This window comes from Schistocerca piceifrons, chromosome 5, assembly GCF_021461385.2.
Source record: "Schistocerca piceifrons isolate TAMUIC-IGC-003096 chromosome 5, iqSchPice1.1, whole genome shotgun sequence".
Lineage (NCBI taxonomy): Eukaryota > Metazoa > Arthropoda > Insecta > Orthoptera > Acrididae > Schistocerca > Schistocerca piceifrons.
The window spans coordinates 678,842,483-678,857,456 of NC_060142.1; the positions used below are offsets into that span (position 1 = coordinate 678,842,483).

A 14,974-nucleotide genomic window follows, 5' to 3' on the forward strand; every position below is an offset into this window, starting at 1 on the left:
TCTTACGCATTGATCCCACTGAGCTCAGTAACATGTCACAATGGTCAATTGCACCCATACTTGAATTGTAATCTACAATACATTGCCGTTTCCTTTATTTTTTCGCCAGTATTTATGTCAGCCTTCTCTGTTTTAACCATTTGTGTTGCATGACTTGTGGTCAACATGCACACACACCTCTCTCTTATCACACGACTTGATAGCAAGGATCCTGTCAGTGCACTTAAACTCAGTCTCTCCTCGTTTTAATTTCTTCTGCAGTTTTGGCATGTTGCGCTTATTCTTATGAGCAGTGCCACATGCAGCTGTTCTATAGTTGTGAAGCCAGCCAGAGGAACAGGTCCAGGCTGGAGTACCAATTATCGACAGTTTAGAATATGACCCTGTTCCAAATACAGTCCCATAAGAGTTGTTACTACGTCGCCACTTTTCCATAAATTGTGGAACCCAATTTCTTTTTGTTGCACCTGTATATACAATAAAATCCAAAATATACCCACGTCTTAACAGTCACACAGTACAAATGTCTTTTATTCCGAATCTTCTTTGCCTTGGTTGGAATAAATTACTTAACAGATAATTGTCCTTTGAACAGCAAGAGACTTTTCTCTGTACAAAGCTTGTGATGTGGACGAAATGAATTACGAAACGTCTTACGAACTTTGTCAACAATCGTCCTAATTTTAGACTGTCACCTCCAGTACTCACAGAGCTATCACTGAAGTGTATCATTCTCAGAACTAGACCAGAATGGTCTCGAGACATGATTTCACTGAAAACTGGTGTGATCAAAAGTGTATCTCTGGATTAGTAATCACTTAATTTTAACCCTCTTAACTTTTGCCATTAGAAGGCAAATAGCAATAAAACAATACATTTCCTCTTTCCACTTTGGCAGTCGAGAATTCACAGATTCTGTGGTATTTTCTCTGGTGTAAATGTAAATATAATTTGTTTCGTCTGCAATAAATTGCAACAATTCTTCATACATAAATATCACAAAAAATGAAAGAATGCTTGGCTCAGCATCTAGTTGACATTTGGGTCCTGAACTTGATTCATCAAAGTAATGGTTTAATGGCTGGAAATCAGTTTCTGTCCTGTCAAATGTGTCACTTAAGTATGCTCTTTTCCGAACTGTTTCACTGTCACTTTCTGATTCCTCAGATTCAGAGAAATGCTGTCTGTAATTCTTGCTCTCCTCTCTGATGTAAAGGGCTGAGGACTACAGCTTTGAGATTCTGTGGAGGACTCATCACTGCTAGCAACATCAGATAATTCACACTTACTGCCGCTACTAGTGAGCATATCCAGGATCTCTCTATGTGTGCAACCACAGTGATATGACATTTCTCCTGTAGCAAACAAGAAAACTGATGAAAACACAGGAAGCGTAGTCGAATTCTGCAAAAAGGGAACACATCAACAAACATATAAGCACTCTCAAATTATAGTCAGACTACTGAACAGCTACTGGAGGAGCAGAGCGGAAAGACAACGCTGCGTGTTTACACGACTGTCACACTCAGGTAGCTGTGATTCAGTATGCCTAAACTCGTCCCTAGTGGTGAAAAGGCTGGTGGCACGTCCTTAGCACTGTAGGCGAAACCCAAGGGCCACACTTAACCACGTCAGGCACAGCTGGGAACGGCGAGGGATGATGAGCTAACACATCTCCAGCAGTGAAAGCGTTAATACCTTTCTGTTTGTACCACTCTCTCATCCTCCCTTGCCCTCCTCTCTGTCCCTCACCCCGTCTCCCCCCCGCTCCCCTCTCCCCCCTCAACCCGTCTCCCCCCCGCTCCCCTCTCTCCCCCTCACCCCCTCTCTCCCCCTCACCCCCTCTCTCCCCCTCACCCCCTCTCTCCCCCTCACCCCCTCTCTCCCCGTCACCCCCTCTCTCCCCCTCGCCCCATCTCTCCCCCTCACCCCGTCTCTCCCCCTCGCCTCCTCTCCCCCCCTCACCCTCTCTTCCCCCTCACCCCTCTCTTCCCCCTCACCCCCTCGTCCCCCTCACCCCTCTCTCCCCCCTCACCCCCTCGTCCCCCTCACCCCTCTCTCCCCCCACCGCTCACACCCCCTCACCCCTCTCTCCCTCCACCTCTCTCACCCCCTCACCCCTCTCTCACCCAACACCTCTCTCTCCCCCCTCACCACCTCTCCCCCCTCCACCCCTTCCCCTACCTCCCCTTCCCCCTCTCCATCTCCCCCTCCCCTCCCCCCTCCTCCCCTTCTCCACTCCTCCCCTTCCCCACTCCTCCCCTTCCCCCTCTCCCGCGCCTCCTCCTCCTCCTCCTCCTCCTCCCCCCCCTCCTCCCTCACCGTTCTCTCCCTCAATCTACAAGGACACACACACACACACACACACACACACACACACACACACACAGAGATCCAGAGATGCACAACACAATTTTTAATTTTGGAAGTACATCTGTTTCGCAAGACTAATTTGTGATTCTTGGGAATTGAACAAGAAATTATATTTTGGATGCAGTCAAACTGTAAGTTGTGTTTTCTCTGCATCAATGTGGAGCTCAACAGCAGCTTCCCATTTTTGAAGGTGAGTGTTGTTATTTAGTTCAGAGATGCGAGACATTTTGGCAGCAGCTACCGATAGTGATGGTTGATCAGTAATTTTGTACTTTGAAGTTGAGAGACTTAGAAGAAACTGATGTTGTTAACAGGATACCTTATCATGTAGATAACAAGGAGTCAGAAGACCTTAAAAGAAAGTGAACTATATTGTTTCTGTGAGAACTGAAGTGTTTGATTTTTTGGCGACTATTCAATTTTCTCATTTTGATCTTAAGTACTGAGAATTTTTCTTTACTGAGATATATTTGAGAGACAAGTGGAGCATGGTAGTGATGAATGTTTCCAGGTCAGTGGTAGAAATGTGAAACTTAGTAGGATGTGAATAGTTTGGTACAGAGCTGATGCAACTATGTTGGTGGTTATGTTTTGTTGTCTTTGTCTTGTAGGTCTGGTGACTTTTCTTTAAATTACTTTTGTAATACCCAAGTGTTGAGTTTTTGTAGGGTTGCCAATAAACTTTTCCTTTTGTGGTATATGTAGGGTCTTTGCCACTCGTCTCTTATAGAGTGCCTAAAGGGTGCTGCATTCTCCGAATGCTATACAACAATTCATGCTATTAACATTAATAGTTTTATTTCAGTAAAGCAGATTTGACAATACTTAATTTGAATGAACAACAAGTGACGCAAATGACGCGCGACATGGAAACAGTAATGTTCTTCACTATAGACAATGTCCCAACAAGCAATCGATAGGTATCCTAATAACTGTTTTGCAAGTGCCGGTCTACAATTATGCGAATACTGTCTGAATACTGAGCTGATACTGAGTGGCGGAGACTGGCAGGAGTGGAGTTTATATTCTTCTCTTATAGAGGCCGCTCTTGTTGTGGTGCGGTCCTAATCAGCACACCATTGGCTGACATTGTTTCACAGCCTTCTCTTCTCTTGCACTCTTCATCTTTGTTCTGGCACTTGTGGTTATGCCACAACAATGTAATTGCCTCACATAGTGGGACTTGCACACCTTATCGCATCACGAACTGCGAAACGTAGGATATGGCTCGCGCACGTATTAGGGGATTAATGATCATTTAAGTAGAAATAAACATAGTAAAACTAACAAATGCGGTGGATATGTTGTAGTGCCTAAATATTTAGTCTGTTCCACTGTCACATTCTCTAAAACTTTTGCTTTAGAATTTTTCAACTTCATAATGATTCAGTTGTGAGGTTGCTGGTGTTAGTATGTACAGGGTTATTCTAAATGATGGACCCATTTTCAAAAATTTGTATGTATTCAAGTACAAATGCAAAATGAACAAGCTTTATACTAATGAAAAGAGGAAATGGGCAGGAAGTGAATTGTTTCAAAAGGGGCCGGTAAAGTTTGCGTGGCAATAGGGCTGTCACTCCATTTCACTGTCAGTTATGAGTGAGATGGTGACTGTGAAGCACAGTGATTCAGTCTTTCATTTTCTGATGTATGAGTTACTGAATGCAGGTTATGAGAAGACATACACTGTAGAGATTTTCTTGAGAATTCTGTGCTGCTTTTCGGTCTGGCAGTGTTCAGAAGAGCAAAAATGCCGACAAAATATACTAGTCCTACAGCCAGATTGGAAGCTGCACCTAATGTGGCTGTTGCTTCATACAGGAGCCACATTACCACGGAGCTAGCGTGGTACTACTATGATCTTTGTCCTGTCATTACCATAGTGCTGGCTAAGATAGGTAATTGAAGACATAAAAATATTTTCTGCATTGAATGACCTTCCTGGACTCAAAACCATTAATTTGATAACCCAGTATCACACTTAACATGAAAATCACGGAGATTATTTAATAGCAATGCCAAGAAAATAACAAGTGAATTTAGCAGGATAATTCTGTGCCCCTTCAGAAAGTCACTGGACTATCACAGAGTTGCTATACATATTCTATTATGTTGCCATTTATACTAGCCACTGGAAGAATCTGTTTCCATAGCTGATGGTTTTCTTGAATGAGCTTGGAAGTGAGGAACACAGCTCATGTCTCAAAGATGTAACCGCTGAGTTGACCCAGGACTGAAGTACCAAACATATAAGCCAATGACTTTCTTTCTCATTTCCGTAACTAGGCTTAGGGACTACAGAGAAGATACTAATAATATGCAGATGCACCGACTACAAGGTGAACACTAGAAATCAGTAGCTCTCATTATCATTTTTGAATTTCTTTCTTAAGTGTGCTGCAAACTGGTAAGTTAATTCAGCAGATGCGATTCACTTCATTGGTGCATCTGCTGTGATCATAGTGTAAGCATTATGTTTAGGTAACACAGCTTTTGATTGTTATAGACTTAAAAAATGTTTTTCTCGAGAACCCTGTCATTATTTCCACCCCCAAAACAGAGAAATGCAAAGATGACGACAAAAGAACTTTGATTGCTAAATGCGAACAGGGAAATTCTGTGAACTACAAGTGATATAAATCCACAAATAATTCAAGTGATCCACACAAAGAGACAATGTGCAATTGCTGTGAAAGTGCACTGCAAAGACATGAAAAGATGAAAGCAGGAAACGTAAAAATGAAAACAATATGCAAAAAGTAAAATATTTAATACATCATTCTTAAGTTAAACTTTCATTCAGTCTATGTCAATTGCAAGAACTTACAATGATTAACAGAACAGTCATTACTGTGCTTTGTCCGTGAAAGTGAAAACCTTTTGTACAACAAGCTGCTCAGTGTGCACTAGCAGTAAGAGGTTCACCTAGCTGAGGAAGGGGCACATTTGCAGTGCAATGCCTTGCAACCATTGCTGGTTTTCCTTAATTTAGTGACTAATTGTTTCATATTAACGACACCTCTAGCCCTCAGAATATTTATACTAGAATCATCAAGGAGTAATTATCAGAACAGACTGCTCTATGGTAATGAAATATTGTGGACACTCAATTCTGTCGAAGGGCTCAATGATGGCAAGTTCTTAAATTAAAAAGAAAATAATAAAATAAATTTTTCACTTGGAGTGTCATTTACAGCCAATGCCACCCAGCTGCATTATGGACTATGAAAGTGAAAATTCAGATTGGAATCTGTGCTGTAATGTATGGTAACTATTCAGCTAATATTTGTTCATTATGCCAAACTACTGTCATTCCATAACAATGTCCATATAAGCAGGAAAGAATGGCTCAGTAGTGTGTGAAGAACATCTGCTCTTCTGTACCCAACACAGAACACAAGTTATTTGCAGCAATCATAAACTATGCTGCACCTTCGTGTAGACAATTTAGTATCTTCTGCAGCAGATGGTCACCTTGTAAAGGCAATAAACAATGGTAACAGACTATCTATCACATCACCTTAAATACCGTCTGCACCCCCATCCTCACCTCCCCCCCCCCCCCCCCCCCCCAAAATGGTCAGTTCTCATAAATTATGATCATGGTCACAATATAATATTCTGTTAGTTGAATATAATTTTCAATTTCAGTTAAACCCCTTTGATGAAGAGAGATTGCTAAAAGTCTTAATAATTGAAATTGTTGGATCCCAACCTGTGAAATGTTCAACATGACCCAGACCAGTCAAAAAGCCTCCAGGTTTCTCTTGGGCATATTCACTTTTCTCCAATTATTGTTGCTTACAAGCTCTCATTCAAATGACAAATATTATGATTGCATAAAAAGAGCAAAACCAGAAGGGCAAGAAAGTGTAAAGAATATTGATCTCACAGTTGACACCACTTAAAACCTGAAAATTTGTTTGGAAAGTGCCAAATAAGTGTATTTAGATGAAATGAGAGTGGAACAAATTAAATGTATTTTTGTACCAAAACAGAGTACATTACATCCATAAACTTTTCCTTATTGATTTGCCACTAAATGTCAAAATTATCTATAAGACATGTCACTGACGTTCTCTTTGAGATGTCCTGTATTACATACGGCACTCGTTAAAAAAAAACCACACCAATAGTTACATACTCCTTTGTTAGTACAACCAGTTTCACAACTTAAAAGTTGCATCATCAGATGTATTTTCAAATTATTTACAGCAGAAAATTATTGGACACCGCCATCACTCTCAGTCTAATTGTGTTAAAATGTCCTTAAAAGGAACGGTAGTCAAAATATGAGTACTGAAGAGAAGGAGATGGCCTTGGCAAATGTGTGTTGCTTACTGTAACAGTTCGCGGTCTTTGTTGTAACCAGTAAGGCAGTCCTGGTGCTACATGGAATGAGACCCCACTACATGATGCACATATGGGGGACATGCAGATGGGTAGTTGGTGCTGTGAAGAAACTAACCATATAATGCTCATTTGTGATGCCGAGCAGTTAAAGTTTTTAAAAATGGTGCACTATGAAAGATATTAGTTGCAGTTTCACTTGCAATGAGTTATGACTGTAAATTATGCTACTCAATTATTTGTTTATAACAGCTTTTCTATTGCTTATTTTCACAGTTTATTAATGATAGGGTTGGAAGAATGAAAGCATGTTATCCACACCCATATACATTTAATCATAAGAGCAAAATTTGAACACCCAATCAGAATAACTGATATGGGAAGCTGATAACGCAGGTTCATATATATGCTGATTTCAGCTGCTTTATCACCATGATGACAAAGCAGTTTAGTGTGGAGCTTGTTACCCAACTACTGAATGAGTTAATACACACTGCCAGAAAGCCATAAATGCACCGTCTTGAATAGTCTAGAATTGTGTACTGCTGTTGCAGCTGTTAGTGCCGTTGAAATAGCTGAAGATATAGACATTTTGTGACACTGGGAAACTGGTGCCTAACTTATGGACTAAAAAAAATTAAAACTACAGGGACATTTCTTGCTTTTGGATCAAACTCTGTAGTTACAGACTGCGAGTTTCTCTTGTGACAAATGATACTGAAACTTTTCATAACCACTTTGGCACCCTTGATTCAGAATCATGTGGGAATAGTAATAGTTGGATGCTGTGGTAATATTGACCTATTTTGCAAAATTTACTTTATGAACCTGTAGTAATGAATTGCTAGAGCAGTAATTCGTTGCGATTGCTTCTGAGTCATAGTTGAAATGTGATGTCTCTTAACAATGGAGCGAGTCATGGTAGCTTCAAAGAATTTGCTGAACTAGGGGCTGAGGTTGGTATACAAGCTGGAGGCTTCCATTTTTATACAGCTATTAACTCATTAGCACCCATTGTTCACAACTGAGGACAGTCAGTTTTTGACTTGTGTTGTGAAGTAAGGTTTCTTTCAACAATGGGTACTGTCGTTATCTCTCTGGTACAGTATTTCAGTTCAAGATTGTTAAAAGTAGTGGAGTGTTTTGTGGAGCCTGGTGCTTATTTCTATTTTTGTTAGTGAGCTGTATCTAAGGTAAGACCAGTGTCATTTTCTGGCTGCTGCCTAATGTAATACTGTAAAAGTGTTTGGTACTAGTGAAGGCTAAAATACTTTATTACATTGTGTGCCCCTGTAACTTGCTGCCCTCATTTGAGGACACTGGCCAGTTCTGTGGTAAACGATATGTGTTTTGGGCTTTTTGGATTCCTTTTTTATGGCTCTCTACATTATTTTAAAACTGTTGAAGAGGCAGTAGAATACTTATTTTCTGAAGAAATATAAGCAGGTATGGTAGCTCTACCTCCGGATGTAGATGAACAGACAGATGAAGGAAATATTGATGACTTGTTAGGAAATACCTATTGAAGTGATATTGCAAGTGCTATTGAAATGCTACATGAAAGATACAACAAAGACATTCCTCATGCTTCCTCTAAAAGAACCTGTAAAGAGGAAGTTAAATGTTGTTATCAGGTTCTGAAATTTTTATTTCCTGGCTTAGGGAAGAAAGCTTCTTGTTTCTCAGATGAACTGAAAGAAAAGTTGTATAGTCCCATTCCTGTACAGGTTTTTGAAGAACCCTTTCCACAAGAAGCTGCAAACATGATTTTACAGGAAACTGAAATATACACTAAGGCATGTAAAAATAAAATAAGTTTTTCAGTTGTACCTGATGAAATTCGTGCATTTCTTGGGTTCTTTACAGGCTATCATAAATTGTCCAGTGAAAGAGATTATTGGTCTGATGATGATGATTGATGTTCAAATAGTGAATTAAAATCTGTATTACATTTCAATGATAATAAAAAGGCCAACAAAAACGAAAGTAACAAATCTTTCAAAATCAAACCATTAGCAGAGGCTGTAGTACAAAATTATCAAAGATGAGGAGTCTTTCTGGAAAATGTAGCAGTTGATGAAATGATTATGACATACTATTGACATCACCTTATAAGCACTTTACCAGACTCAAGTTCAATGCTTTAGATATAAATTATGTACCTTACATGCTACTGATGGCTACTTTTACAAATTCTGACTATGTTGTGGGAAGAACCTGAAAAATGACAGTGAGGATTTAACACTGGTTCCCAAAGTAGTTTTGAAAATATTGTTCTTTACTGGTGAGCCAAACAGGTACAAAGTAGTTTTTGACAATTACTTTACTTGTCATAACTGAAGGAACTAAGATTCTTCTGCAAGTAGAATGGTAACAGAAAACAGAACAAGAATGTGCCTCCTGTCACTAGATAATGTAATGAAAAGGAAATGAAGGGATAATGTAATGAAAAGGAAATGAAGGGGATATTCTGAGTCAGATTTGATAGAGAGAAGGAAATTTTCGTCACAAAATGGAATCATAATAAGTGTGTTGCACTAGTAACTAATTTTGGCACTGTGCTTCCTACCATCGAAGCACAACATTGAAATTCATCACAGAAGAAAAAAAAAAAGCCCAGTGTTCCACAGCAACATGAATTGAAAACATGCAAGAATTTCGTGGCAGGCATTGGTATTCATGATTCTGTTTCAAGAGGTGCAACGAAGGAACTTCTCTTTCCATGAAATAGATCAGAAGACAGATTGCAAGAACATACCTGAAGAAAAGTCTTGAAATGATGTCAATTAAAGGAAGACCAACCAAACTTGTCTCATCTCCCAGGACTAATGTACCAGACATATGATATGACTGGAAACTGCACATTGCCCAGAAGTGTGAAAGCAAAGATGATGCCATGATGCCAATCTGATAACTGTAAAGGAAAGCCTAGATTATACTGTGAGAAGTGTAATATTACACTCTTCATGGAATGCTTTCCCAAATATCATATTAGGCCTTAACTAAATTTTGGTTTTGGAAAGTTTTTGTGTTAAAAAGTTTTGTAAATGTGAGTTATTGTAAAATAAATAATAATTTTGAAAAATAAATAATAATTTTGAAATGTTGTTATTACCAATTTCCTTATCCCTTGCCATCTTTCTTATAAGAAGTGTAAAGATCAATCACCTGTTAAGCAAAGCACACAGTGTCCTCAAATGAGGACGGTCCAAAATTTCATGTTAAGCTTCCATAAACTGAATTGCCAGAATACTTTTTGTCCAAGAATAAAGAATATAGCCCGCATCTCGTGGTCGTGCAGTAGCATTCTCGCTTCCCACGCCCGGGTTCCCGGGTTCGATTCCCGGCGGGGTCAGGGATTTTCTCTGCCTCGTGATGGTTGGGTGTTGTGTGCTGTCCTTAGGTTAGTTAGTTTTAAGTAGTTCTAAGTTCTAGGGGACTGATGACCATAGATGTTAAGTCCCATAGTGCTCAGAGCCAATAAAGAATATATGCCAATTAAAAATAAATTGACAACAGTATTACAGAAAGGAAAGATTGCTACTTACCATGTAGAGGAAATGTTGAATTGCAAACAGACACAACAAAAAGACTGCCATACAAGTTGAGCTTTTGACCAAAATGCCTTTTTCTAAAGCAGACAACATGCACACATTCACACAAGCTCAACACACATGACAACTGTCTCCAGCAGTCATATGACAATGATCATTGTGTGTGTTGTGCTTGTGTGTGTTGTCTACTTTAGAAAAGGCCTTGTAGCCGAAAGCTCAACATGTATGGCAGTCTTTGTGTTGTGCCTGTCTGTGACTCAACGTCTCCTCAACATAGTGAGTAGCAGCAGTCTTTCCTTTTCATAGTATTGTCATTATTCCATCCTGGATTTTCCATTGTTTAAAAATAAGTTAGGTGCTAATGGGTTAAAAATGGGGGCCCACTTTTCTCTGCTGCCCAGGACTCACAAACAGTGTGCGGGAAAAGTAAATGCTCAAGTCTTTCCATGCAAGCTGTGATTCTCTTATTTTATTGTGATCGTCTATGTAGGCGGATGCCAACAAAATATTGTCACACTCGAGGAAAAAGTTGGTGATTGAAATTTCATGAGAAGATCCTGTCACAATGAAATATGCCGTTATTTTAATGATAGCCATATATATGTGACACTCTCTCCCCTATGTTGCAGTAATACAAAATGAGCTGTCCTTCTTTGAACTTTTTTGATGTCCTCTGTCAACCCTATATGATGCAGATCTCACATCCCACAGCAATACTCCAGAAGATGTTGGCCAACCATAGTATAAGCAATCCCTGTTGCAACTTCAGTGTGTTCTGCCAGTGAAATGCAGTCTTTGGTTTGCCTTTTCCTAGGTATTTAATTGAATTGACAGCCTTTAGGTTATGTGATTTATTGTGTAACTAAAATTTAGTAGATTCCTTTTAGTACTACTCTTCCTTGAGGAACACCAGCTATTACATCTGTTTCACTCGATGAATTTATGTAAACTGTGACAGCCTAACAACTGAGATGGTACTCTATAAGCAAGCAGTTTGAGTGCAAGTAGGGGAGGAACAGTGTCAGAAGCCTTCTGAAAATCAGAAATGTGGAATCAATTTGGCATCCATCATCAATAACACACATTACTTTCTGAGAATGAAGAGCGAATTGTGTTTCACAAGAACGATATTTTCTGGATTCATATTGGCTGTTTATCAATAAATTGTTTTCTTTGAGATAATTCATAATGTTCCAAAATTCTACTGCAAGATTAATGGAATCATCTTATATATCAATTATCACTCTTTATGAGAGAATAGAGCCACAAAATAGCTTTTATATGTGACAGAAGATGGTTTAATGTTTATAAAAGATGGTGTCATGGTTTGTTTCCAGACTTGGAGTTTGAAACAGATGTTCAGTCCTCAGCACCGGAGCCTGCACTGTATGAAACAGCTTATGTCACTTCACACAAAGGCAACTGTCGAGCGGGTGCTTTCAGTGCTGATGGTCAGTTGATTGCCACGGGCAGTGTCGATGCTTCTATTAAGGTAATGTCGTAATTGGTATGTTGCATGTATTCATAAAGTACTAATGTGTCATAAAAAATGGTTGGTGGCTGTGCCATCATTAGTGGGACCAATGGTGTATTTTCAGGTGTTCATCCAAGTTGTTGATATGTCCTTCGTGAAGTCTGCCACTGTTTGCAGTTCATGACTTGTTGTTGAATGTGGATTGTTAGTTGTTGAGGAACTTGTAGACGCACATTGAATGTATAGTGTAGCAGGAGGTTGTGCTCAGAAATCCAAACAAATGTGCACAGAAAAGTTTTGCAATGTACCTTGTTGTATTAGCTAAAACTTTTAAAAGATGTTACAGTTCCACTGTGACTGTGTTGTTATACATATATATGATACTTGATAATAACTGTGTGGCTGAAATGGAGTTATAGTGACAAACAAAATATTTTATGCAAGTAAGACTGCTTCAGTGGAAACATGACTTATTTTATTGATGTTTGTAGTTGTGAACACAACTATTAAGGAAACCATGGAAGAAATTTATTAGATTTATTGATTTGAATAGAAGCCTATGAGGAATAGGTTTAAATCAGAGAGAGCTCTCTACAGAAGAGTTGTGCATTACAGGACGTGATGTTAGATTGGTGGGAGAATATTCTTCGTTAAGCACCTGCGAACTTGGCAGACATCATCTTGAACAGTGGTCATGATCTACTTCTACATTTATACTCCACAAGCTGCCATACAGTGACTGGCAGAGGGTGCCTTGTACCACTACTAGTTATCCTGTCCCGCTCGCAAATTGAACGAGGGTAAACAACTGTCTATATGTCTCTGTATGAGCCCTAATTTCTCTTATCTTAACTTTGTGGTCCTTATGCGAAATATACTTTAGCAGCAGTAGAATTATGCTGCAGTCAGCATCATGCCAGTTCTGTAAATTTTCTCAAATTGTTCCTCAAAAAGAACATTGTCTACCCTCCAGGGATTCCCATTCAAGTTCCTGAAGCTGTGGCAAATAACATTTTTTCCCCTATGTTAACAGGATATTCCGGAATTATACAACTCCACATACAACGTGAACTGCTGGAAGATTTTTTAACTGCTGGGAGGCAACTAAAAATATAGCTGTGGAGTGCAGTTAGTCGAGAGCATATTTTAAGTTTGTGTTTATTAAATACTCAGAGAAAGATAATAAAAGAGAGAAATTTGAAAAATTTATCCAGATGTGTTCTCTGAAAATAAGAGAAACCTTCAGTTTGCTTATTGTTGAAGTACTGAATCACTTGGTGTAATTAAAATTTCCCATCGCATTGTTCTTCAAAACTTGATTTCATCTTTAATTTTATAATTTTGCTGTAGCTTCTACCTCATCCAATTTTAACTGATTCCAAAAATAGTTCTGATGTTTCATCTAACATTTAATACCAAGTTTCAGTGACAATTTTTATTATTATTTCAGATTTTATCATTATTTATGTGCATTAGTTATTCTTTTAATGTGTACAGTAAGTTGCTTATGTCACTATTCAGTTGTCATCCCTGGTTCATCATCTCGAGCACTCAGTTTAGGACTCTCTACAATCTATAAAATTTTGACTGTAAATGTTCAAATGAGTGAGGTGGTGCTTTGGTAAGACATTGGATTCGCATCTGGGAGGACACCACTTCAAATCCCCACTTGGACTTCTAGATTTAAGTTTCTTGTGATTTCCATAAATTGCATAAGGCAAATATCAATATGGTTCCTTTGAAAAAGACATGACTGATTCCCTTCCCCATCTTTCTCCAACCTGAGCTTATGCACTGTCTCTCATGGCCTCTTTGTTGATCGGATATTAGATCCTAATCTTCTTTTGTTTTTATGAGTTTAGGACATATGGTACTTCATATTATGGTAACTGTGAGACACAATTGTTTGGGTCTTGCAAATTGTTATCCTGTAGTTTTTCAGTGAATGTTCATAATTTTGTGAAAAACAGTTTTGACTCTGAAGTGCTGGATGCTTAGTGGCTGTTGTGTGTCTGAATTCTGGAATTGTAATAATTCACCAGCTTCCCTTTCATATTTATTTGAAATCTTTAAATTTAGAGATTACCAGTCTTTATCAGTTTGCAGGTATTTTAACAGAATCTTCCGTTGGTTCTTGGTAGAATAGCATTATAATAAATGAAAAGCACCAGTTTGCTTTTGTTCTACAGTATTACTGAGACAAAAAGCAAAGTCAACACAACACATTTCGTTTAACAAACAGTGTTTGCAACACAAAATTACGCCAAAATATGTCTCCATAAAGTCGAGAGGAACCTCTGCCACTGCAAATAAAGCCATTGACATCACAAGATACACTTGGATAAAGGAGGAAATGAAGAAATGGTATCGTGTTTGTAACAACGTGTGCACACATCTAAATGTGGTGCATATGGCAATCACATCGAAGTTACACCCCTGTGAGTTTGACGTTTTCAATCGCGAAGTTTGTCAAAGTGTAAGTGATCTTGTTCATGATATATTTTTGTGGCAGAACAGGAAATTATCTATGATTAGGAAAGTGACTGCACCTCTAACCTCAAATTGTAAACAAAAGTTTTCCCAATGTGTAATTAACCTATCGAACTTGGTTCTGTCTCCAGATGAACAAAAAGTGCTTGACAAAGGTTTTAAATATGCTCCTCCCCACCCTCCATCAGAAAAACAACTGGATGTTATGAAAGTAGGGATTGAATATGCTCTAACGAAAGACACCACTGCAAAATATTTAGTTGCCAGTGCACTAAGGAATGAAACCAGGTTCGTGTGTAACATCCCATGGTCTATTGACTTTCACACTGCATAAACAAAATGTTCCTATTTGTCCAGTTGTATCATCATTTACTGCTCCATCTTACAAACTAGCTAGTAAACTGGATGTCCTAATTAAGAGCAAGACTAAATTCAAACCAAAGCATGGTATTTCAAACTCCGTGGACCTATTAAATAAGTTAGAAGGTGTATCTGTCTCACACAGTGATAAATTAGTATCCTTTGATGTCTGCAGTTTGTTTTCCAACATACCAGTGGTGGAATGCATTGATATTCTGACAGAGCTGATGCAAAAGTCTAATGTCAATCCTGTGAAACTGAATGACTTGAGAATGGCTACTCAGACATGCTTGGCACAGAACTATTTCCAGTTTCAAGGGACTCTTTATAAAAAATTAGATGGCTTAGCTATGGGTTCCCCTCTTAGTCCCCA

General features: G+C 38.8%; 1 protein-coding gene across 1 annotated transcript in view; it reads left to right on the plus strand.

The window, feature by feature from the left end:
- Positions 1–14,974, plus strand: part of LOC124798338 (cleavage stimulation factor subunit 1) — a 196,455-nt gene that overhangs the window by 17,837 nt on the left and 163,644 nt on the right. The window contains exon 3 of the mRNA XM_047261693.1: positions 11,615–11,769. Within this exon, the coding sequence (XP_047117649.1) occupies positions 11,615–11,769 (155 nt within the window). The remainder of the gene's footprint in view (positions 1–11,614; positions 11,770–14,974) is intronic.